Genomic DNA, 27327 nt, shown 5'->3' with positions numbered 1-27327 from the left:
CTAAATATTACACTAGTAATCTTTGAATGTTTTATGTAATCTTTAAACGTAAGACAATACAATTAAACAATTTGAAGATGATTTGCAATTACAAATATGAAATCTTACATTGAAAGCCTTGCAAATCTCAAGAACATGGGTCTTACGTTCACAATTTCTCATTGAATAACACTGAGAATACATAAAATATACAAAAACGAGAATGCATCTTCACTAACATTAAACAAGAAACCAACATGAAGCCATAAACGACAACATAAAACATTCAAAGATTACCGGTGTAATATTTAGTCTGCTTAACAACACTATCCTCTAACCGACCTTTCATATCTTGATAACACTAAAAGCATGGATTGAACCCAATTAATAATACCTAACGCATCGTCTACCCTGCGTTTGCACAAGAAACTCATCGTCAACCCTACGTTAGCACTAGAAAGGCATCGTAAACCATGTGTTTACTACAAATCGTCGGTGTTCGCTATCATGCCGCCGGAGACGAGATGCCAAAAGGACAAAATTGGAAACTTGAATTAGAGGAAACAAATTTAGAATTAAATTCTATAAATGTGCCATTCTAGGAATTTTCCCAATTAATTAGGTGAGCAACCAAAAGCATCCTAGACATCTGTACTACAGTATAAAAACCAATGATTTATGGTTTGGCTTTCAACAAAAATGGATTATTCGCTTGCTCTTTACCATATTATCTATCTCTTGTACGTCTTATTGACTTGCACTAAGTCTCAAGCTCGGACGAAGCCTTCAGCAGTTTTCGTGTTCGGGGACTCGACGGTGGATGCTGGAAATAATAACTTCATACAAACTCCCATGAAAAGCAACTTCCCACCTTATGGGAGAGATTTCATCAACCACATTCCCACTGGAAGGTTCACTAACGGCCGCCTCGTGTCTGATTTCATTGGTAAAAATTAAGGTTATCTGATAACTAAGGTTATTTAATATCATTTGACAAATTACACATGTTCTTTTTTTTTTTTATTTTTTTTTGTAGCTTCATACACTGGTGTTAAAGACACTGTCCCAGCTTATTTGGATCCAACTCTTACAATACAGGACCTAATGACTGGAGTTACCTTTGCTTCTGCTGGTTCCGGATTTGATCCATTGACCGCCATGCTCTCGGTCTCTCTCTCTCTCTCTCTTGTTTTGTTTAAGTATCTATATGTTTTCTGTCCATGTTTCTAAAAGCATTCAGATTGACTATTTTTGGTTTATATTTTTCAAATCAAGGCCTCCACACTATTTACACGGCTTAATAGTTTTATTTCACTGTTTTGATTTTAAGAAGTTTCGAAATTTATTGGTTTAGTTACATTTGCATATAAAAATTATTTCATTGTAAATAATTATTTCATATAAAATTATTTGCATATATTCATTTATTTGTTACCAAATACTAGTATGGAGTCTTAATATTCAACATGGACGAGTCATAAGTTAGCTGGCTTCTGACATTGGTGCAGCGATTTATTGCATTAACTATATCAATTCATTGGAATCAATATTAGTTTTGTTAAAAGAAATTAATTAAATGTTTAAAGAAAAAAAAATACTGAATGCGCTTGTAAAAGTTTGTACTATAGATGTTAAAAAAAAGGTTTGTACTAAAAATCAGTGCAAGAGCCAAGGAAAAAGAAATTTCAACCGAATTTACAAGTTCATAACTATATTTATATTTATATAAGACAAAACGTCAAAAGACATCATTTATGTTTAATTTAATTTTCAGTAGATGTCCTTTATAGAAACAAATAGCGAAAGACATAATTCATGTTTAAAATCCATTTCACGTTAACACAGTTATATTTTTTCATTAAATCTTATCATATACAAAGTACATGAGGGTATTTTAGTTATTTTACTCCTACTAATAAATAAAACTAAAAGAACTATAAATATATCTCTCTCTTTCATCTCTCCCTCTCTCTTCTTTCTCTCTCTTTCTCTGCATATCATCATCTTCATCCAACCCACAACCTCACAAACTACATCCCTAATCCCGCCACTAACAACACCACCGCAGCCGTTGCACCCCACCACCATTATCGGTCACCATCCTCAATCAGCAGAAGAAAACCCTAACCCTTGGTCGTCGTAACCCAGCCCCTTCACCAAAATCCAGGTCCATCAATCTTTTTACTCGAAGCATCACTCCAAAAACTCAATTGATTTCACACCCGGCATGGAAAACGGCGCGATTCCGGCAGCTACGATCGGTGGAAACGTCAAGCCTGTTACAAGTTAGTCTCACTCAATCGTATTCGTCTTGGAAATTCTGATCTTTCACTAATATTTGTTTTGATTGTCATCCCCTACTCACGAATTCATATGCTGAGCTATAATTATGGCATTTGGTTGGTGGTTTATCAACCTGCTGTTGTTTTGGCAATGATGGTTTACAGATCCGACAATGGTGGTGGCATGAGATGGTTTACAGATCCGACAATGGTGGCGTTAGATGGTTTAGAGAGAGATGATGGTGGCGGCGGGAGTTGGTGGTGGCCGGAGTTGATGGTGTTGAATGGTGGGTGATGGGTTGGATGTAGGGCTATTCACGAACCGAACGCAGGCATGCTCATACTTGGTTTGGTTTGAAAATGAGCCGAACCGAGCGGATTGAATTTAAAGAAACGAGCGATGTCTTTATGCTTGAACTTGGTTTGGTTTTGAAACCGAGCGGCTTGGTTCGGTTTGGTTTTGCTTGATTTCGTACAAAGTTTTCAATTTTAAATTTCTAAAACTTCAAAATATCATTAATTTAAGACTTTTAACTCTAAATTATCTAAACTTTCACATTTAAAATGTATCAAACTCAAAGTTAACAACATAACATATATAAAACGAGCGGCTATGGTTTAAAATTGAACTTTGAATTCAACACAAAAGAGGGAAATTTTAAAAACTTTAAAAAAATAGAATACTTTTATATATATACATAAAGTTTATATATAAAACTAATAAATAAAAGATAATTCGAGCAAAACGAACCGAACCAAACCGAGCGAGGATTTGCTCGTGCTTGGATTGTTTTTAAACCGAACCGAGCCAAACGGCTCACTTCCAAACCGAGCCTAAATCGAACGAGCATTTTTCGAGCGAAAGACGAACGAGCGACGAGCAGTTTGGACAGCCCTAGTTGGATGGTGATGAAGAAGATTTATTATTAAAAGAACAATCTTTAATCTAATTACATAAATAGTCCTTAAGGGGGTAAAATGACCACACTGCCCTCATGTGCAAAGCACATGACCAAAGTTTACGAAAAAATTTAACTGGGTTAGTGCCAAAGGACTTAATGTGAAAGGGATTTCAAACATGAAGTATGTCTTATGCTATTTGTTTCGATAAAGCTAGGACTTCTACTGAAAATCAGATCAAACATAAAGGACGTCTTTGTCATTTTATCTTTATATAAAACATTTTACTCTGTATCAAAACTTCATTTGTAAAATCAAATATATACTTGAATATTAAAAATAAATTAATAAAATGAGAATCAGTAAAAGACTATCAAACAACCCTTTAACTCTATTATTTATAAATAAGTTTTTCTTTTCTCATTTAATTTTTTATAAAACTTCGATTGTGATGGAAAAAAAAGAAAGAAAGAAACTAGCTTTCACCATTGTCCTTTTCAACTGATTTTTATAAACTGGAACAACATGCATGTATGATGTATGAGGTAAACTTTGACGACTTTTGTCATGTTTTGATCGATAAGAGTGCGATTAGCATGGAAAAGCAAATGGAATACTTCAAAGAGTACAAATCAAAGATAGAGATGTGGATAGGGAAGGAAAGCACAGTGGAACTAATAAACAAGGCTACCTTTATGATTAGTGCGGGCACAAATGATTTTGTGGTCAATTATTATGGCCTTGGTGAGCCAGTAACTCAGGTTATTTATCCAAACGTCACAAGTTATCGTAACTTTTTGCTTCAAAACATCCACCAGTTTGTCCAGGTAACCACTTTTCCTCGTTCCAACTCATGCATATTTATTAAAAACATGTCAATAAAAACAAAAATGGTATATGTTTACTTCCAAGTAATTAATGTTGGTGGGTGGGGGTGAGTCCGGATAACCATGGTCCCTAGACAAAAGTAATATATGTTTCCTCTTGCCTTAAATTTAAGACTTCTATGGTGCATTGAGGCTTCTTGAACTTGATTCGCTAAGGAACTCTAACTCCTTCATTGTTTATTTTGTTAGAAACTTGAAAGGATCCAAACCCAATATATGTAGTTGCTTCAAAATCGCCATGTTGCGGCAAGGATATTGATGTAACTTGGTCAATATCGGTTTATTATCGTACCATTAATAAAAAGTATTTTGTAACCAAAGTTATAAATGAAAAGGTGGGAGGGCTAGAAGTGAAAGAAAAAAAATTGTGACCAATTTGAAATATTTCAAAATTTTTATGATAAAGTTGAAAGATTAAAAGTTTTATGCAATTCGTAAAAGTGTAAAAGTCACATGAAAAATTTTGAAAACCTAAAAGTATTGAGCCAAAGATGTAATGCGTAAAACTCTGGTAACAAAAGTTTGAAGGACAAATTTCTGGTGGTAAAAGTTCAAACAACAAAACTTAAGTTTGAAAAAGTTTGAAAGTCATGTATCAAAATATGTGAAAGTGTGAAATTTTAGTGTAAAAGTTTGAAGAATGAATTTGTGGTTGCCAAAGTATAGATGTCAAATTTGTGATGATCAAAGTATAAAAACCCATCTTTGACAAAAGTACAGAGAAAAAAACTTTTGATGATCAAAGTATAAAAACCAAACATTGACCGGACTATAAACAAAAAAATTTGTGGCAATTACCAAGAATTAAACCTTGTAAGTTTACTATTAATAAAAATATTAGGTGGCTAAAAAATAAATAATAAATTTGTGACTATCAAAGTATAAAAGACCAGACTTTTGATAGTTAACTGTTAAAAGTATAAGGTAGCGTCTGGTATACAGAAATAATATGAGGAATGAAATGATTCATTACGTGAGAATAAAGAAAGTGATGTTTGGTTACTCAATGGAATGAAATCATTCATTACATATGGAATTCTATTTCATCAAAACCATTCATTCTCACTTTCATTCTTTTCTTTCATTTCATTCCTCCCTCACCCTACTTTCTAAACACCACCACCACCTAACAACCAACACCACCACCACCTGACCGTCACCGTCGCCACCACCTCCGCCACCACCACCTCACCACCAGTGCTACCATCGCCATCTGACCATAACCGCCACCACCATTGTCGTTGCCTGACCACCACCACCATCGCCGCCACGCATAACCACCACACCCATCATTTTCGTTGCCGGAGCTACACCACCACCGTCACCATTTTAGTTTTTTTTTCGGTAAAAAAAAATATTTTGGGATAGGAATTTTTTATTATTTATATTTTATTCATACAGTTTTTTTATACCAAACAACATAAAATAATTATTCATTTCATCCTCATAGTTAACCAAACAAGACAAAGAAATGGTAATAATCTATTTCATTCTCTTGTTCATTCTATTCTTTCTCTCATTCCATTCTATTCCATCTTCATTTCAATACTTACAATCAAACATAACATAAAAGATCACACTTATGTCGAAGTACAAACAAAGATTTTTGATGGTTAAATTACTAAACGAATAATTAAACTTTATAAGTTGCCTATTAGTTATTGACTGCCTAGTCAAGTTGATGTTAAAATAATAATATAATGGTGAATTATTGACTACCTAGTCAAGTTGATGCTGAAATACGGGTGAGAAATTGAATTGAATTGAATCGGTAAGAACATGTATAGTCATAAAAGTCTCACTTCTGGACGTTATGTGTCACGTGTCGTCGAGTTATGGTTTTAAAAAAAAAACATGGTGTACTCATAAAGTCTCAATAACTTTTCATAATTTTATTATTTTTTTAATTCTCATGTCTTCCACCTGCATTATCTATAAAACGCCACAAAAAAAAATAACCAAAACACCTCCATAAAGCTAGGGGGAGAGGGGCTTTATCCACCATAAAGCCTCCAGTACGCAGACATGTCCTCATAATCCAATCGCTAGTCAGATCAATTAAGACGTCAATAGCCATTAAGTTTTTATGAGATGTTATTAATGCGTCTCCTTTCACGGTGTTATTAAATATATACCACTACTTTCATTTGTCACATGTGTGCATAGATATGGTATAGTATACAATTAGGATATAGCCCGTGTTACATACAGGTGAAAAACATGTCAACAAATAGACAACATATTCAATTAACACAAACATGTTCCGAGCAACATGATTCTTTTCGGCTGGGAAAAGTAATAAACTAATTCTTTTCGGGGTCCGGTTAGTGTTTCTTCATTGGCGCCATCCGTGCATAAAGCTAGAACTTTATTTTTCTCCAGTTTTTTCAAACTTCTACAAAGATGGTTAGAGAAATTCCGGTAACCACAACCCCAGCTACTGGGGTGAATACCGGTAACACAGTTTTTACAAACACTACCCCGGTTACCCAAGCCGGGGCAAGTGAAGTAAATTTTACGAACACTACCCCAGTTACTCAAGCTGGGGCAAGTGCAGTAAATGATCGCCTACTGGGATCCACTGATACCCAGTTTGAGAAACGAAGACTCCCCCGCCAAACTCTCGATGAAGTTAAGGCATGGGCGGAGGCACGACAAAAGGAATTCCAGGCTGAGTTGGACGAACGCTTGCGTTCCGTACAACAGGCCGACGAATTCGAATACTGGGAGGATGACTCGGAGGAATCCGACTCCGACGCGAACCCTCGCCATAGGGCAAAAGGGAAGCGTAAGGAAATGGAATCTCAACCGAAAAGGCATTTTGGACAAGCTTTCAAACCAAAAAGCACAGGTGGAAGTCCACGAGACTTCTCCAAAACGTTCAGACCAAACGTAGCAAATGCGGGAACGTCCAAATTTGCAAGGGACATTGCGGAAGCAATCGCCCCAAAAAGTGCCAAACAAATGCCTAACATAGGCACATATGACGGTATATCTGATCCAGACGATCATTTAAACAGGTTCATAGCGGGGGCAACCGTCAGCAATTGGACGGAACCCACGTGGTGTTACATGTTCCAAATGACGCTTGTTGGGGCTGCTAGAGCTTGGTTTGATCGTCTACCGGTCAACCACATCTACGACTGGGCAGACTTCCAGCAGAAGTTTAGCCAACACTTCAGCCAGCAACGGAAGTATACCGAGGAGCAATGGACAATCCTCAAATGCATACGAGAAGAAGATGAATCTCTACCAAACTTCATCACTCGCTTCAACTCAAAGAAGCTAAGTTTGGGCAATATCAGCGAAGATCTTGTTCGCGCTGCCTTCATCCAGGGCGCGCATGACCCAGAGCTCATCCGCACCCTAACGGGTAAAGATGGCATGCCATCTACATGGGATGCCATCATGACAGCAGCAAAACGCTATGCGGAAACGGAGAAGCAACTGGGTAGAGATCTCCCACAGAGCACAAACCTCTACACTCAGAAGACGAGAGAAGACAACGTCCTCACCGCCCGACTAAATAAAAAGCGGAAGCAAGGCATTTGGCAGTCAAGGGTAAACTTTGACACCTTATCCGGCTTGCAACATCGATTGGGCGGAAGGGATAATGCACAGCCGCACCGGAACTCCAGATGGACGCCACTCAGCAAAAGCGTCACTGAGATATTCGCCACTGAAGAGCTCCCATGGCCAAAGCCTCCAATAATCCGACATCGTCACGATGCTGATCGGAGCAAATACTGTGACTTTCACAAGACAAAAGGCCACAACACTGAAGAATGCACAGACGTAAAAGACATGGTCGAAGCATTTGTCAGAGATGGGACGCTCGCGCACCTCGTGGCGCAATAAAAGCGGAGCAGGCGGGTGCGTGTAGAACCCCAGCCGGGGAAAACACGAATAAAAATTCCAGCTTCAATGTCGAGACTACATGCTGCGTAAAAAACGAGATCCCGAACCAGGTGCGTATCGGCTCGATGGCACTCCCATCCCAACAACATGGAAGGGAGCTCATTTACACAGTTTGCATGTAGATCAATTCCAACTTGTAAAGAAAAGGCCAAGAGCCACTTCTAATGGAAATGATTCTCTTTAGAACATCGAAGCTGATGATTTTACATTTATACTTTTCTGAACACTAATATGCCGGCTTTCACCGCATAATTACGTGAAGAATCGTGACATGGGGAAGACGGCAAAAGACCGCATAAACCCAAAAAGGACAAAACCTTCACGCAGGTCAGTTGAAGGGGAAAAGTTCAGCACCCAAAAATGAAAGTGCCGGTCTATCCGCACGATTACGTGAAGTCGTTGCGTGGGAAGGCGGTCCTACCCGCACGAACCCAATAACGTGACAAACCTTCACGCAGGTCAGTTGAAGGGAAAGAGTTCAATTATCCCATTAAATGAAAGTGCCGGTCTATCCGCATGAATCATGAAAGGAAACTGAACAATAACCTATTGACAACCGCGCGTCGAACGGTTCAAAACAAAATTCTTAAAAGGATGAGGAAAACCTACACGCAGGTCAGATGAAGGGTAAAGTTTAGCCATCCTACTAAGTGCAAGTGACGGTTCTACCCGCACAATCACGAAAGAGGAAGCAAAACTTCACACCTATTATCAACCACGTTCAAAGGTTAACTTATCCTCAAAGGATGAGGAAAACCTACACGCAGGTCAGATAAGGGTAAAGTTTGGCCATCCTAGTAAGTGCAAGTGACGGTTCTACCCGCACAATCACGAAAGAGGAAGCAAAACTTCACACCTATTATCAACCACGTTCAAAGGTTAACTTATCCTCAAAGGATGAGGAAAACCTACACGCAGGTCAGATAAGGGTAAAGTTTGGCCATCCTAGTAAGTGCAAGTGACGGTTCTACCCGCACAATCACGAAAGAGGAAGCAAAACTTCACACCTATTATCAACCACGTTCAAAGGTTAACTTATCCTCAAAAGATGAGGAAAACCTACACGCAGGTCAGATGAAGGTTAAAGTTTAGCCATCCTACTAAGTGCAAGTGACGGTTCTACCCGCACAATCACGAAAGAGGAAGCAAAACTTTAACCCATTATCAACCACGTTCAACAGGTTAACTTATTCTAAACACTTGGAAAATTGCTAATTTAAACTATGCAAGTAATAAGTTTATAAAGCAAGGAACCCAAAGAAAGAAATAACAATCTTATACGCAAAAAGATTTATATTTCACAAATGAATTATTACAATGGTCGGGTAACTACCCGCCTACGAAAAGAAAAATAAATACATCCGTACAAGACTATCCTAGCAATGGGAAGGGGTCTTCGGGATCAAGCTTCAGGGCCGCTTCCACTTGGACCCGCTCCATCAGAGGAACGGGGCGGTTCAAGGAAAGCTTTAAGGATAGCTAACCCATCATCAGCAGCAGCTACTTGGTTCACCTTCTCCACCACTGGATGCGGGAAGGCGGCGTATTGATTTACTGCTTGGTCATATATGGCTTCAGTATCAACATTGTATAAAGGGAAGTTGGAAGGCGGGAAGCCTTTCTCAACGAACCCTAGACCAAGCAGGAAGCCGGCCCGTTCCCCATCCTCGTGAGAAGCGTTGAGGGCTGCGCTCATAGCATCGTCGTAGGATGTCTCTGAGAAGACCCGATGCACAACCTACAAAAGAAAATATACAAGTGTCAAAACACCTTTTCTATGTACGAAGGAAAGCGTAAAGACATGAAAGCTTACCTGAGACAACGCTTCTCGAAGAAGCCATTCCTTGGCAACCAGAGCTTCTTGGAGGGCGGCTTGAGCTTGGGTGCGGGCGCGTTCGGCTTCGCTTTTATTGAGGTTGGCAAGTAGCACTTCCTTTGCAGCAGCCTCTTCAACGCCCTTAAGCTTCCGCTCGGTGTGGTCAAGCACGCCCCTCTGGTCCAGGATCTCTTGGAGCTTCTTGGCATCTTCCATCGCCAAGGCATCATGAGCACGTTGGAGAGCCTCTAATTTGGCCTTGAGCTCCTCGTTCTCCACGCGTAAAGGCTCAGCAACGGCTTCAGCCTTGGTGGCCCTCTCAGTCGCGTTCCTCGCAGTCTCCTTAGCCAGCCGAAGCTGTTCGTTAACAGCTTGGGCAGCCTTGGAGCGGGCCTCGAGTCGCGCTTGAACTTCAACCTCGAGGGCCTTGAAGGCCTTCTCCTTCTCCGCAGCAGCTGCGGCCAACCGTTGGTTCTCCTCCCGAAGAGCCCGCGCCTGAGATACGTCCTTGGCGCGAGCTGCTTTCAACTTGTCGTTTTCACGACAAAGCAGCTCGACGCGCGGCTGCATCCGGGCCTGGAGAACCCGAAGCTCATTGGTTAGCCTACCCTCCTGGTAGCTAGCCATGGCTTCCCCCAACGCACCATGAGGAGCAGCGTGGCGAGCCCAGTCCACGCACTCCACAGGGGTACGAAGGGTTGTTCCTCGGCGTATGTTCCATCGCGGAACATACACTTCATTGGAATCCGACACTGTAAAAAACAAAAAAGCAGTTAGGAAAAAGATGATAAAAAATAAGTGAAAAAGGGCCAAAGGAACCCTACGCACCTGTAGGGTCTATAACAGGCCGATAGCCGCCGAACCCATCACCTGAACCCAAAGGAAACCCATCCAAAAGGTCAGGCAGATGGGAAGGTGGCAAGGATTGGCGAGTACTCCCATGCGTACCTGATGAGCCGGCTGTCGGTGCCGGTGGCGGGGGCATGGTGGCAGCCGCCGCAGTCGCTGCCGCAGAATCCGCAGCAATCGTAACCGCCGGCTCGGTGAAGGATGCCGTAAAAATCGCACTCACGGCCGGCGGTGGCGTAAACTCGGCTGGAACAGTCGGCTCAGAGTGAGCAACTGAACCAGCGGGAGCAGGCGCAGGCGCCTGGGTCGACGCCTCAGGTAGGCTGACCAAGCCTACCGTCATCGGCGGAGAGGTACTACTCGGCACTCCACCCTGGAATGCGTCAACATCCACGCCTGCACAAGAAGATAAGTGTCAATAAATTTAGTGATAAATCTACAAAGATAAGAAGAATGTTTGTACTTACGGGTTTTCTTGAGCCTGAACGTACGGACGGGCGGGGATGAACCCGATGGAGCCGGTCTCTTGATGCCGGTCACCGTCGTCGTCGTTGGTTCTCCGGAGGTAACAGTCGTAGCCTCCAGAGCAGTGGTCTTCTCACCACCGGGGTGCCCCGCCACCTCTTCACTATCTGACTCGGTGTCAGATAGAAGCACCGGATCAGCTGTGGAGACCACCTTCTCCTTCCCTTTCCCGCCGGCAGCCTTTTTCTTCCGCACTAACGGAGGACCATCTGCGGATTCCTCAGAAGAAGACAGGATGTAAGGTATTCCAGCAGCGGGTACAGCACTGAGGGGTGGAGGAGAGAATAACGCCTTACCTGGCCGCCGGTGGCTCAGGATCTCGTGGCCCAGCGGATAGACCTCCACAAACCGATCCGCTGTTTGCTCCAGGATGGGCAACTCGTTCTCGTCAAGAGCACGAATACCCACCCGCACGGGACCGTCAGCTTCCCGCGGGTACAGGAGCGACTCCAAATTGTTCCCCTCTGAAAGAAAAGAAACAGTTAGAAGACAAACTCATATCAGCAAGAAAGACTAAGACATACCATAAGGAGTAGAGTTCAAACCGTATTCGAGAAGGATGGGAACCTGAGACGCCTCCTTCCATACCCGGCTCATCCCCAGCATCACCATCCCGGACTCCGCAAACCGGTAAACCAGAGATTGGACCCGGGATATCTTCGCAAACCATTCCGCCTCATGGTAGTTGGTGGCGTGGTGGCTCGGAATGGCTTGGCCATTTTTAAACTTCATGGCAATGGGGACGGCGCGGGCAGAAATGTAGAAGAACTCCCGCTTCCACGATCGGAGACTGCGCTCGGTGGCGCAAATCTTCAAACCCTTGATCCGGGTTGTCAGGGTGTACCACCCCTGGATGCACCTCCAAGTATAGAAGGTCATCAGGCGGTCCACATAGGGCTCAATGCCCAAAATCCGGCACACCCACTCGAAGTGGCGAATCTTGGCGATCGCCATGGGGTGCAACTCGGTCAAATGCACACCGTGCCTCTCCAGGACACGGTAAACAAACTTTGTCAATGGGAACCTAAGATTCCCATAGACAAAGAATGATGCATATACCCCGATCTTGCCACTGGGGGCATCGTACACGGTCTGATGGGGTTCAGGAAACTCAGGCTCGAGAGGATCGAGCATGAACTTCCTAACAACATACCTGTACTGATCGCCGGGCAGAGCACACTGGCATTCGCCAGCAGTACTCTTATCATCGACTACAGCTTCAGCATCATGTGAAGAGATATTGCAAAGGAAGAAGAAACGATTTCGGAGGAATGCTCAACTGAATAAGAGTATTCACCAGAAATCGCCTTACAGATGAAAGAGAAGAAGTGAAGATGTGAATTACAAAGGACCCTCTTCCCCTTTATATACTAATCGCAATTAATGCGATGAATTTAATGCGGAGGAGAGAGAAATCGAAGGTGCAATGAAACTATGACACGTGGCAAAAAGCAGGCTGGCAACAGCTGTTGACAGGACGCGTACCATTAATTTCGCGGCCACGCGCCCGAAAAATCGCGCCCACGCGCCTGAAAAAGCGTCTGGAATGACCATATAATGTCACGTCACCATAACTTCCTGCACGTCCTGACACAGTCAGAAGAAACCGACGCACGACATTTCAGAGGTTTGGACTGTTCCTATCTTTCCACCAACCTTTCAAATTTCAAAAATTCAAAATTCAAAATCAAAAAGTAGGCGGGAAAATACCCCTTACCTTGGCAAACAAGTAACCATAAGACGGCTGCGGGTACAGTGTTAAGGCAAAACCCTTCACATACCTAGCACCCGCAGGGAATTGAAGCCAAGAAAACCTTGGCGAACAAGTAACCGTAAGACGGATGCGGGTACAGTGTTAAGGCAAAACCCTTCACATACCTAGCACCCGCAGGGAATTGAAGCCAAGAAAACCTTGGCGAACAAGTAACCGTAAGACGGATGCGGGTACAGTGTTAAGGCAAAACCCTTCACATACCTAGCACCCGCAGGGAATTGAAGCCAAGTACCTCGGCAACCAAGTAACTATAAGACAGGTGCGGGTACAGTGTTAAGGCAAAACCCTTCACATACCTAGCACCCGCAGGGAATTGACGCCAGGAATACCTTGGAAGTAAAGTAACCGTAAGACGAGCGCAGGTACAGTGTTAAGGCAAAACCCTTCACATACCTAGCGCTCCGCTGGGAATTGAAACCAAGAAGGATCTTCTGGGCAATGCTTGCGGAAACGGATATAACATCCCCACATAGCGGGAACGTCGAGAACTACGTTGTTTGAAGCTCCAGGATGGAATTGGTAGTCTTAACATAATTGATCACTATGTTCAAAACTACCAAAACCTCATGGAGAATCCGCACAAGTGGGACTCAACGCTCCTGACTTGCGAGGAGGTTACAGCCTACCCGCATCATACCCAAAGACCAAGCAGGAAACTCGGGCATTTCTGCAAGTGACAAGGACTTCCGCGGGAGGAATTCCCATGGAAAACCTTAAAAAAACCCTTTTCAAAACCCTCTGCTTAAGTCCAAAAGTTCACCTCAATTTATTAAACACTCATGAGAAGAACATTGGACTGGGGGTGTAACACCCCGACCAAAGGCGGATTATACATCGGGGCGCCACATATTGTTTCATTACTCGTGACACTATTGGGTGTCAATATTTAATAAATACATTCATTCGCGCACGCGCAGGGTAAAAGTAAGATAACATAAATCATCATAAATCAATATATTATAAATCATAATAATAAAACAGCAATAACTTGTCTTGATACATTTTAATCTAGGTCCAAAATAAAGAAAACTTCCTATGTGTCCACAAGCTCCAAAACAGCTACTGCAACCCTGAACATGTGTTAAAATAAACGTCAAACACTTGCGTGTTGGTGAGAAATCAAGTTTAATACAATACATAGATAACAATAAAATCTGCGCGCAACATGTGTATGTCTGGTTTTCAACAAGGGTGTAATCTGATCGGGACCAACTCTAAGATTCATAAGACTGCCAGTGCTCACAATTGAGCTCACAAACAAGACTAACTGTGCATGTGTAAACAAAAGAGAAAATCATAAACGATAGTTCTCCCGTGTTCATCTAATGGTACCATGAAAACTGCGGAATAGACCGACAAGACGGTTAATGATCCACACATACAAATAAACAGCCAAGTCTACGTCCTCAACACATGGGATACTGCGCGACTAAAGTTCATAAACAAGTTTAAGACTCTAAGTTTGTATGAACACATGAACATCCCAAAACATTAAAAGCAAAAAGGGATTAGGTACGAGATTACTCACATGATAAACGATGCGGTGTAAGATAAAGCAAGAACCAACTTTAAACAAGCACAAGTTAACCTATAAATAAGATTATTGTTTTAATGATTTGTTTCAAGTCTTGATTATAAGTTAGCATAATTAATAAGTAAATTATTATATATAATATATATTACCGGAAAAGCAGGGCAGAACAGGGAGGAAGACGGAGGCAGAGAGGAAGACGGCAGAGAGAGCAAGGAGCAAGAGAACAGGAGAGATTAAGTGTTTGTGTGTGATGTGTTATGAAAATATTATTATTATTTATAGAGAAACCCTAGGGAACACAATCCCTAGAAAAAGGGGAAAAGATCTCAAAAAGCAAAAGATTCCAAAAGCAAAAGATATCAAAAGATATGGCAGCTGCAGGGGGCAAGATAAAGCTGACAGGGAACAGTAAAAAGGCATGGGCGGTTCAGATAAAGGTACTGGTCAAGCATGGAAAAAGCAGATTCTCCAAAGATAATGTCAGTCACTTTATCTGTCAACCAATGGGGTTGGTGCGCATGCTGCGCCGAAAGTAACTTTTCAGACATAAAGCAGATTAGGTCAACAGCTCAAAAGATAAGACAACTCAAAAGCAACGGCTAGCTTAAACAGAAGAAAACTCAAAGGGTTTAACGCGAGAAGGCTAAGGCGCGAAGGCAGACACAGAAGGTCAAGAGAGCGCGAGCGCGAAGGCAGACAGAACTATCCTTAACGCGTCGCGGAAAGAACTACATTTCTAAGCGCGCCGCGGGAAGAATCACATTTCTTAGCGCGCCGCGGGAGGAACTAAAATTCCTAGCGCGCCGCGGGAAGAACTATAATTCTTCGCGCGTCGAGGGATGAACTACGATTCTTAGCGCGCTGCGAGAAGAACTACAATCCTTAGCGCGTCGCGGGAAGAACTACCGTTCTTAGCGCGCTGCGAGAAGAATTACAATTCTTAGCGCGCTGCGAGAAGAGTTCGTCTCGCGTATCGCTGAAACAGGTGGTCTTCACGCAGGATTCCTTGTAAGGGGTCTGGCGCGTGGAGCTGCGCAGACAACCTTAGGCGGGAAGAACCAAAGGACAAGCAAAGAGTTAGAAGAAAAAGAGGGAAACAAGGCGTAAGGGCGGGACGGCGACAAGAGGGAAAAGAAGGCGGAAAGAGAGAAGGAGAGGGACGGGACGGCGGAAAGAAAGAGAGAGAAAGAGGCGGGAAGGAAATTATATATTATTATTAAAAGTAAAATATAAGTATAAATATTAAATCATAAAAGAAAGAGATCGGATAAGAGAAACGGGTACCTGGGTCGGGTCGGATCGAGGCAGATGTCACAGGGGGGACTTGAAGAGGTAGGTCCCAGCAAAGCCCAGTTGGACCCGCAAGACTCCCTAGAAGAGGGACGTCTGCGCAGAAAACCAACTGGATCCGCAGGACCAACCATGCTCAGAGACGTGACGTCCTTTACGCGCAGTACGCAAGCTGGTCCCGCAGGAAATGCCTCCCGATGGTGAAGGACTCCGCCTGTTCCCGCAGCCTCGGATACAAGCCATCAGGGAAGGCCACCCGCGCAGCAAGGCTACACGCACAAGGCACTTAGCTCTCAATCACTCAGTGTCACCTGAAGGAATGAGCGAAGCCGGGAACAATCCCGCACAAGGGCGGGAGGGGGAATACTCCCGCCCAAATAAGCCAGTCCGTACGATATAGGAAGATCTTCTGTACTGTACCAGACGAGGTATGGGAAAAAGATCTGACTAAAGATACGACAGCTTACTGACACAGTATGGCGAGCAGCATGCTCCTGTACTATGTCACTATTAGCCGCTGCCTACTCACCAACTACTGCCATACCACGTGCGTAGCCGGCAGTTGGTGGAAAAGGAATGGTATACAGCAGGCCTGGTCATTATCAGCCGCTGCCTACCCACCAACTACCAGCAGGGCACGTGCGTAGGCTACTGTTGGTGGAACAGGAACACTGTTGCAGCTGGCCATACCTCCTTGGAAATCTACCTTCGGCTATAAATACCACAAATGGTATGACCATCTGATCTTATCATATCTTATCACATTATCATCATATTATACCTGATATCTGCTCTAGCAATCTCTTAATATACTTTTATATTTAAAGAGCAATCTAGTCTGATTCTCACGCCGGAGGGTGGTCACAAGGAGGAACCCCCCCTTCTCAGTGACGAGCTCAAGGTGTCTGTTTTGCAGGTTATCAGAAGAACCATCTTCCAAGGGTCTAACCCCTCGTGGGAAACATCTATCTAACCCCCAGGTTACCAGTAATCTGCCCGGGGTCCGGTTAGTGTTTCTTCAATACCACTACTTTCATTTGTCACATGTGTGCATAGATATGGTATAGTATACAATTAGGATATAGCCCGTGTTACATACAGGTGAAAAACATGTCAACAAATAGACAACATATTCAATTAACACAAACATGTTCCGAGCAACATGATTCTTTTCGGCTGGGAAAAGTAATAAACTAATTATTAATCTGTATACAATAGGGTATAAGAGATCAATAAGAAACTTTAAAAAATATAGCCAGCAAGTTATCAATATTATTGTGCAAATCTCGCAAATATTATAGAAAGATGTTGCTTTCAAAAACTCTTCATCAAAAGATGACAACAACTTCAATGGAATTGGTCTGCGAATGTTCAAATCATTGCCAATAAGCAATCCAAACAAACTACAAATGACAACTATTGCTATTAAATAAAAGTAACATATTCAAAAATATTAATAAAAATGTATAGGAAAAAAAATATACAGTAATTGTTGTATAACTGTTTTTGTATTCTTCAATTTCAAATAAGTAGTAATTGATAAACACACGGCTTACATCCAAGCCAAATAAATCTCTTTGTTAATTATTGATTGATATAACATGAGTTTCATTTCAATATTAATAAATAAATAAATGTATATTTTATTATAAATTATTTTTTAATTAAACTTTTGTTTTATTTCAATTCAAAGACCTTTTAGTTGAATGTATTAGGTTAAATCGAAGCAACAAAGTTTTATTATACTAATTTCACTAATTAATTATAATTAAAATAATATAGAGATAATCAAAATTAAACTGATTAATTTTAATTTTATTACATAGAAGTCATTCCCTAATTAAAATTTTATTAAAGTGACGACAATCTGTAGTAAATTATGTTCCAAACTCATGAAATCATTACTTTATTTAAAATCAATTAATTCTTTTTTGAATTGTATACATTAATCTTGATATTTATGCGTAATTAAAGATTATTCAAATATTAATTAAATGGTAATTGCATCATTTGAAATTTAAAGTACAACTCTAATACAATTAATATGTTATAAACAAAATGGATATATATGTTATAAACAATTATAAAAGTTTAAATAAACATACATATTTACTTATACTATGAGTTGAACAACAAAACCTTATCACTTTTCATAATCCACAAATATAATATGCGAGTAAAACATAAAAGTAACATTTATAAATTTATCTAACAGAACAACGTAATTGGTATATATTCTTTAATTCCTACGTTTATATAGACATTATTGGTTATAAACTTGATATTAAACTATTTTCTGTTTGATTAATTTTTTGCTATCACATGGAGCTAATGTTCATATATATTTATCAAATAATTGTATTTCTAAAACAAAGAAAGTGTTATGGTCAAAGACGTCATAACTAATAAATTAATTAGTGGTCAACATATATTGCAAAAACTTAAATTCAAACGACTTACATATATATAAAGTATAAATTATTTTGAAGTTGGCAAAATATAATATCATTAATTATGATTATATCGTTTTGGTCAAATGATAATTAGTTATCACAATATTTGAAATCATTCTTAAAATACATAAATCTTTGTAACAATATTATTAGTATAATTAAAATAAATTTGAGTTTAAATAATTTAGTTTGACTTCCATAATTACTCGGGTCTTTTGAAAAGCATTAATAATTTAATTTGACTTCCACAATTAAGTAAATGCAAATCAAATTATAAATTAATTAATTACCTTAAATATCTTTAAACAAAAATCATATGTCATAATGTGAATTAAAGGTAATTATTTTGCAATAATTTATGTGAACTAAAATGTTAGTCATTACATTTTTAATTTAATAATGGTTACCATATCAAGAAACTAACCAAATAAAAACTAATACTAATAGACGATTATATTAATAAAATACATTTAATATTAATCGGAAATAGTATATAGATAATATAAAATTGTAAAACACCAAAGAAACTTCACTTAATACAAGAAACTTTTTAATAGAACTTGAAGAATAATGAAAATCATGGAAATGTGAAAATAAGTAAAAATCATGGAAAATTTAATATTGTATTTATGTAATTAAAATCATGGAAATATATTAAATAGAAATTGATATCAATATATAACAATTGTGTAAGGCCCCGCTCCTCATTCATTTCAAACATTCGATACTTGTCTTTAAAACAAAATATAAATGATTTATTTAAAACATCATGACAAAACTTATTTGGATGCCAGCCCCTTCAACCCTGCCATGTGTCCTTCCCTTAAGCCAACTTCTTCAATCTATTCACATGCGTGCATACTAAAAGTTAGCTACACTAAGTGAGTTCTATTTAATACAGGTAACATACAATTCATCCATATACTTACTTATATACGTATCCGAAGATACATATAACATACTTAGCTTTTTACCTTTCTTCGTACTTTCATACTTTCATACTTTCTTTCATGCATACATATATACATACATTTCGTCCTATAACCTTCGCAGATATTATTAGGGTATGTTCCCTACATTCGTAGATATTATTAGGGTCTGTTTCCTACATTCACATATATTATTAGGGTATGTTCCCTTCATTCGCAGATTTTATTCGGGTCTGTTTCCTACATTCGCATATATTATTAGGGTATGTTCCCTACCTTCACTCTACCATACTTTCATACTAACATTCATACAATTTCGTGCATACCCTGCTTTATCATTCATACATACACACTTATATGTTCTAACACTTACCTTCCTTGGCGATACGTGCAATATCCGAATATCGTTCACGTACCGACAAGAATTCATTCATATTCACAATATAATATCTATCACATATATCATCCATGCATACACTTAACACTCAAGGTAAGTGTATTAACTAATCACATTGAGTATGCACACAACCCCGAAAATATAATAAGGAAATGGGGCTAGAAACTCACCTGAACTCGGTTACGTTCACCGTTAATGGTTATTCCTTTAATTAGTTGTGCGCGACTAACTCGGATCGATGCTCGGGTTTTCTTGGTTATTTTGACTAGAGAGAAGAGAAAGATGAAAGAGAGCTTAAGTGTGTGTTTTTGATGGTGTATAGAATGAGTGGAATGAATAGATTATGGGTTAATTAAGGTTTATATATCATGGGGCCCATGGTCTTTTCTTCCTTTCTTATTAACCCAAGTCCATTACCCATATTTATTTAACCCAACACAAGCCCATCTAATAATCACTAGTATTATTATTTTATTAACCGAAATGGAAACGAGATGTTACAAATTTATTAGTAACCGGAACAAATGATTGGTATAATCAGAAATTATATTTTGGTTAGTAAATGAAATAATTACAAATAAAACCAATAACAATTACAAATAAAACCGATAACAATTGATATCACATAATAATAGAATTGCCAATTATGGTAGATTTGAATTACGTGAACAAATATACCATTGATGTCATAGTGTATAACCAGAATAATTACCAATAATCGGAATAAATGAATTACCAATGGATGTAACCGGAAAGTTATAAGTCAATAGGTGTTATTTTTAGTAAAAAATTTAAAATCATTATATTTTAAATATATTAACAGTATCACTTGTAACATACTAATATGATCTGTAATGATTGGATACATAAATATTATCTATAATATTTTTATAACTTATTTATTGGGTTTTCCAAATATAACGTAATTGGTTATATATAGAAAATATAATGTATCTTACAATATAATAACTGAATAATGTTTTAGTCAAAAATATTGAAATATAAAAATGGTAAACTGTAAATGTTATTATTTCTATCATAAATAAGATGTAACAACTAATTACAAAAGTAATAATTTAATAATAACAAAAGTACTAAACTTATAATAATTATTATAAATTATAGAGATTATCAATAATAAATAGATAAGTATAAGATGAAAATATTTTTTTCTTTAATACACTGGTTCTGATTAAAATATATTAAATGGACTTTGACCAACAACAATATATGATTGATTATATAAAAATTAAATAAATTACATAAATTGTGAAAAATACATAAATACATAAATAATAATAACAAAAATATACATCATTATTAAACAAAAAATAAGAAATCTTATCAACAAATCTTCAACCCACGAAATTAGCTATATCAAGTTGGGAACATAACCTGAAATGAAAAAATTAAATATTAATATTAATATCACATAATAAACAAATTACCAATTATGAAATATTTGAATTATGTAAAATTGATGTTCAAATTGATAACCGGAATATTTGAATCGCGTTACCGGAAAAACGAAATAGGGAAAGTCTCCATTGTATCTTCGATTTTGATACAGAACCTAAAGAGATTATAAGAAAATCATATAATAATTAATATAAATACAAACAAAAACGGAAAACAAAAACAATTGTAAATGAAATAAGGAATAATAAGATAATCGGACATTAGAGTAGCAAATAAAACTTTACCGGAAAACCGTAATAACTTTAAAATATCAATTCAATCTTGGATTTTGATATACAACTTAAAGAGATTATTACAAAATCATATAAAAATTAAAATAAATATAAAATCTTACCGGAAAAAGATATAACCTTGCCGGAAAATCATATAACATTGTTGGTCATTAGAGTATAATATATAACCTTATCGGAAAATGATTAATCCTGATCTACATGACCGGAATATAGAAGTTGGTGGAGTTAATATGCCGAGAGAGAGAGAGAGAGAGAGAAAGATTAAAATGATTAGGGTTGGAAAATCTTAAGGTTTAAATATGGTGTATGAGATGATTTAGCAATAATAGGGTAGAAAATAGGTGACTTGGCAATGATGTGGCATTGATGTGGACACCCTAGTTGAATGCCATGTAAAGCATTATATTGTTTTAATAGTATTGTAAGATGATCGAAAATTGGTATATGCATGTAAAGATATTAGGAGTTTAGGTATTATGTAAAGGGTCATAAAAGTGATAAGTGTAAGTAATTATTAGTTGTTATGTATCAAGTATGGATCAAAGAAGAAAATGAAGAAAAGACAAATGAAATAACTTACATTTTCTTTCTTCACATTTAAAACACATGATAATTCATTCATATTTTTAAATTATACCTAAATTTTTCATATGATATTTTTTTAAAACAAAATCCTCATAAAAATGCGTTTTTATTTTTATTATAAGTACACTTGTGCAATAAAATTTGTGTTTTCCAACTACTCAGATTTTCTCCTCGTCATTGTATCTTTTGTTTGTTGTTGTGTCTTTCAACTCATACATCATCGTGTCTTTTGTTCATTATTGTATCATCCTACTCATCATTATGTATTTTTTTTTCAAAAATGATGAAATATAAAAATTATAATAGTTAAATAATACCGTTATATAATCCAAACATGTAAATATAATGATAAATAACAACAAATTCATCAAATACATATTACACAGTAACCTAAAACGTAAAACGCTATGGTGAATACATATTACACAACGACCTAAAACGTAAAACACAATTGTGAATATATGCTACACAATCATAAATAAAAAGACACAATAACCAACAAAAAAACAAAATGAAAGCATAAAGAAACAATAACTAGTAGAAAATCACAATGAATAAAAACACGGACTAGAAACGTAATTTTTTTAATCTTTTAATTACAAAGTCATAATAATATTAAAGATAAAAAACACTTGCTATATGATGAAACTTTTTCCTTTTTATTGTAAAAATAACATAAAAAAGTCAAAAAAATGTGAGCTTGTTAGCTTTATTAAGGTTCCATCAATTTTTCGTTATCAAATTAATTTCAACCTTCAAATTCAAGATTAACGAAATAGCTTGTTTCTCATCATTCTCATTTTTATGACACTTTATAATTTAGCTTTTATCTAGAAGTAGTATATAGGCATGCATCCTAGTATACATGCGTATTAGGTTAATATACGACCCAGGTATTCCCTCCAGCGTATGGGTGTAGTTCTTTAATACCTCTTGGTAAATGATCCTCAAACCAGAATTCGAACTTAGATGAAGTAATGACTACCTGTTGAAAAAAACAACCAAATTATATTCGTATCATTTATATTCACATCTTAACTTTCACTAGCATTTTCAAGCCAAACATGAATAACACCTCCCACCTCAACACCCCCCCCCCCCATCTCTTCCCTCTCACAACGCTGAATCTACAGGGGGCACACGTGTTAGATTGTCCCCAATCGTTGTTGAAATAAATACCATGACTTTTATTTTCTTTAGTAAAATCATCATGTAGTAAATCAACATAGCGAAAGTGTTTTTTTTCTTTCCCCTTCAAGTTTCTACTAAGGTACCGGAATGAATGTGATATTCATTAGACATGCATAACGTTTTAGCTAGTATATGAGGAAAACAAGTTCAATATATCTTGTAATTTTTTACCATATATTTTTATTAAGGGGGTGTTTGGAATTGCTTATTTTCACCAGCTTATAACTTATTAACTTTTTGAAAAGTAATACGATGTTTTGGATTGCTTTTGATATGAGATGGAAAAACTAATAAGTTAAAATTTTTTAACTTATTAAGGGGGTATTTGGGTGAGCTTTTAAAACTTGCTTGTTGAAAAGCAAAATGTGTTTGACAAAACTTTTCAGAAGTTGCTTTTGCTTTTCTAAAAAGCAAACAAGCAAAAGAGCAATTTTAAAAGCTGACTCAAATAAATATCCCCTAACTTATTGAAAAGTTATAAGGAGTTTTTAATAAGAAATCCCAAACACCCCTAAGCAGTAATTATATTTATTAGCATGACTAAAAGAAAATTTTGAACATTAGAAAAATACCAACTGAATTTCAACTCACATGCATGGTAATACACGTATGTGGGAATCAATTGAAGGGACTGATGAACGAAGGTGCTAGAAGGATAGCAATGGTAGGTTTACCTCCGATGGGGTGCTTACCTGGAGTCATCACTATGAACAGATATGCTGCAACTCATGGTCGGATATGTGTTGAGTCAATGTCATCTGTTGCAACAGACTACAATGTATATCTAGAAAACAAATTGAAAGAGATGCCAACTTCGGAAGCTAAATTCTATTATGCGGACATATACAACCCAATCATTGACATGATGCAGTCTGGATTAACAAAAAATCTTGGTAAGTTTACAACAATATTAACCTGGGATTACGTCTAGTTAATAAGAATCGATCAAAGGTAGTCAACCTCAGCCAGAATCATATCTAGTCGGTTAACTTGGGTCGATTTTGACTTACAAAATAAAACATAATTCATATTTCTGTAAGATTAAAAAAAGAATCACTTTTTTTAATTATTAATTAGCAAAATTTAGAATAATTTAGTATTAAAAATGTATTTATCTTATTTATATTGATATTTACTTATTTTTGTTATAAATATTTGTAAACTTATGCTATTTTATACCATAAAAACCCTTTAAAAAAATTTATAAAACAAAAAAAAAACAAAAATTTGAAAAAAGTGAAAAACCAAAAATTTTATTTTTCATTCCGGTTTGATAAAAAAAATCCCTAATTATACACATATGTATATATTTATTTAATCTCCATTTACATAATGTACACATATGTACATTATCATTATTTTCATTGTTAACTAGTTTTTATCCCCCCTATTACGGGATTGTTTTACATTCTTCGTTTCTAATATTTATATATATTTTTGGATTTTTATCTTATTAATTTTAAAAAAGCTAACAATGTACTTAAAATTTGATGATGAAAGGAGTTCACAAATAAATGAAATGTTATAACCGGTTTAAAAGCTATCTAAGTTTAGTGAGACAACGACCCGCTTATTTTTTTTACCATAAAATTGTTTATTAATTATAAATAATATTTATTATTTTAAAAATAAGATATTAATTTTTAGTATATTTCTATTTTATAGCATTTTCATATCAAATATTTAGTGAGATTAAATTTTCATTTAATGAGATGTTATAACTTGTTTAAGGGTTATGACCGGTTTAAAAGCTATCTAGGTTTGATGAAACCATGACCTGCTTATTTTTTTTACTATAAAATTGTTTTTAATTATAAATGATATCTTTTTTTAATCGAATATTAATTTTAGTATATCCCTATTTTATAGCATTTTCATATCAAATATTTGGTGAGATTAATTTTTAGTTTAATGAGATGTATAACCCGTTTAAGGGTTATGTTGGTTTGGTAACACACACACCCATGAATTCGGGTCAAATGCATGAGAAACTTCCATTTACAAATAATGCAATTTCATGGCTTAAGAGAATGTATGAAGCAACCAGAGATCTTTTAAAGGTTTCGTTTACATATATTTAAGATATGTGTATATAGAATAACATGTATATAATTAGACAATAAGTATTATACATATATGTATAATTTTGCTAAATCGATATTTTTTAAAACTTTTCTATTATGAAACCGGGATGAAATTTAAAATTTTTTGGTTTCTTTACTTTCTTTATTTTAACGTTTTTTTGTTTTATAATTTTTTTATTTTTCTTAAAAATAGTTTTTTTTATCTAAAATGGTTCTCACACGATCTTATATATATATAGGATTTGAATCAAATACAAATGAAATTAACGTGTTAAACGTGAGTATCAAGTAAAGTAATTATATATACAAGTAGAGTAATTATGTAATTGCATAATTACTCTACTTGATTCTCACATTTAGCACGTTAATGTCATTTGTACGTTAACCTTCCATATATATATATATAATATTAGGATCATGTGAGAAACTTTTTGAAATTAAGAACTTTGAAAACCATTTTAGATTAAAAAAAATCTCTTTTTATAAGAATAAAAAATTTATAATACAAAAAAAAAACTCAAACATAAAAAAAGTAAAAAAACCAAAAAAATTTATTTTTCATCCCAGTTTAATAAAAAACACACAAAAAAAACGATTTAGCAAAACTATATACATATGTATAATACTTATTTTTTTTTTATTTTATGCATGTTATTCTTTATACACATATGCACTATTAAGATAAATGATAATGTACATATTGTACATTATGTAAATCGAGATTAAATACAAATATACATATTTGTATAATTAAGATTTTTTTATTAAACCAGGATGAAAAATATAAAATTTTGGTTTTTTTACTTTTAAAAAATTTTCCTTTTTTTTTCATTATATACTTTTTTAAGTATTTTTTTAAGAGGTTTTGATGTGACTAAAATGATTCTTAAAGTTTTAAATTTAATAAAGTTCTCTTAGATTCCTCACCCTATATATATTAAATTCAGGATTAGTGGGGTGTTTGGGCTGTCAACCACTAATTCCTCTTATCAAAGACGGCCAAACAGGTGGAAATTTGTGTCAGTTAATAAATTATTAGTCCATATATTGAATATGTGAGTGTTGGATGCATGCATGATAGGTTTCGAGGAGGTGAGTGTTGGATGTTGCGGATCGGGATATATTGAAGCAGCGGAACTGTGCAACATGAATTCAGCTATATGCGACGATGCATCCAAGTATCTGTTCTGGGATTCAATTCACCCAACCGAACATGCATATTATTACATATTTACCACCATCCGTCCGGTTGTTGATAAGGTTTTGAATGATTACGTACAAGGGCCCCATCATTTAATAAAGGGTTAGGTACCATTTCAACTTTCCAATTAATTCATTTCAACTTTCCAACTTTCCAATTAATTCATTGCGGTGTCATGTATTAATCCATCAACTTTATATTAACACTAGGTTCTATCTTTCATATTACATGGTTGTTTTATATTATTTATTTATAATATTTATATATCTTTTTGAATTTTAATTTTATTTATTGTAAGGTAGTTGGTAATATACTAAGAAATTGATGATGAAAAAGTTTCAAAAAAAAATGAGATGTTATAACCCTGTTTAAAAACTATTTGGGTTTGATGTAGGTGTGTTCTTTGGGTCTGTTTTTGAGTTTTCGGGTCGGGTTTTTGGGGTTTTAAAGTTTTAAATCTTGACCTGAAACCCAACATGAATCTCTCACGAGTTTTTCGAGTTCGGGTTTTTGTATTGGGATAATTAGGTTTCGAGTATCTTAGTAAACAAAAAAAAACATTTTAAAAAACTACAATGCTAAAATTAAAATAACATATTATTCTTTGCTCGCAAGCAAATAATCAAATAATAATCCAACATAACTTGATAAAACAAGCCAAAAATAAAAGTAAAACTAACTCGAACCATAATCATCTTCAATCGGAAGTGATTTGGTTGTTCGATTACGGTTGCTACTAGTAATAAACGGAAAACATGAATTAACAATAAACAATCGATTAATAATAGTTGTAATGACAACAATCGATTAGGACCAGATTCTGATTACGTTAGTGGCTAAGACTAAATCTATTATACCTAAAAATATATTTAATTTCAAAATTTAAATTTTATTCGGGTTGACCCGAAACTTATAAATCAAACCTGAGAACCAACCTGAATTAATTCAGTTTAGGTTCGGGTTAGTCTTTTCTCGGGTTCGGATTTTTCGGGTCGGGTTAGTGCAGGTTCGAGTACGTGTT

At 36.5% G+C, this 27327-nt stretch overlaps 1 protein-coding gene across 1 annotated transcript; it reads left to right on the top strand.

The window, feature by feature from the left end:
* The first annotated feature begins 616 nt into the window (after positions 1 to 616).
* LOC143535498 (GDSL esterase/lipase At5g45960-like) lies at positions 617 to 26474 on the top strand. Its single transcript, XM_077029727.1, has 5 exons — positions 617 to 925; positions 1016 to 1146; positions 3746 to 3988; positions 23650 to 23914; positions 26187 to 26474. Exons 1-5 carry the CDS (start codon positions 658 to 660, stop codon positions 26411 to 26413), a joined length of 1134 nt encoding a protein of 377 aa, XP_076885842.1. The 5' UTR covers positions 617 to 657; the 3' UTR covers positions 26414 to 26474.
* Positions 26475 to 27327: the final 853 nt, after the last annotated feature.

The sequence above is a fragment of the Bidens hawaiensis genome, unplaced genomic scaffold, assembly GCF_021521415.1.
Source record: "Bidens hawaiensis isolate Kalapana, Puna unplaced genomic scaffold, B.hawaiensis_p1.1 tig00010538_1, whole genome shotgun sequence".
In the NCBI taxonomy this organism is placed as follows: Eukaryota; Viridiplantae; Streptophyta; class Magnoliopsida; order Asterales; family Asteraceae; genus Bidens; species Bidens hawaiensis.
Note: the sequence above shows the minus strand (reverse complement) of the source record. Positions and strands in the feature narration are given on the sequence as shown.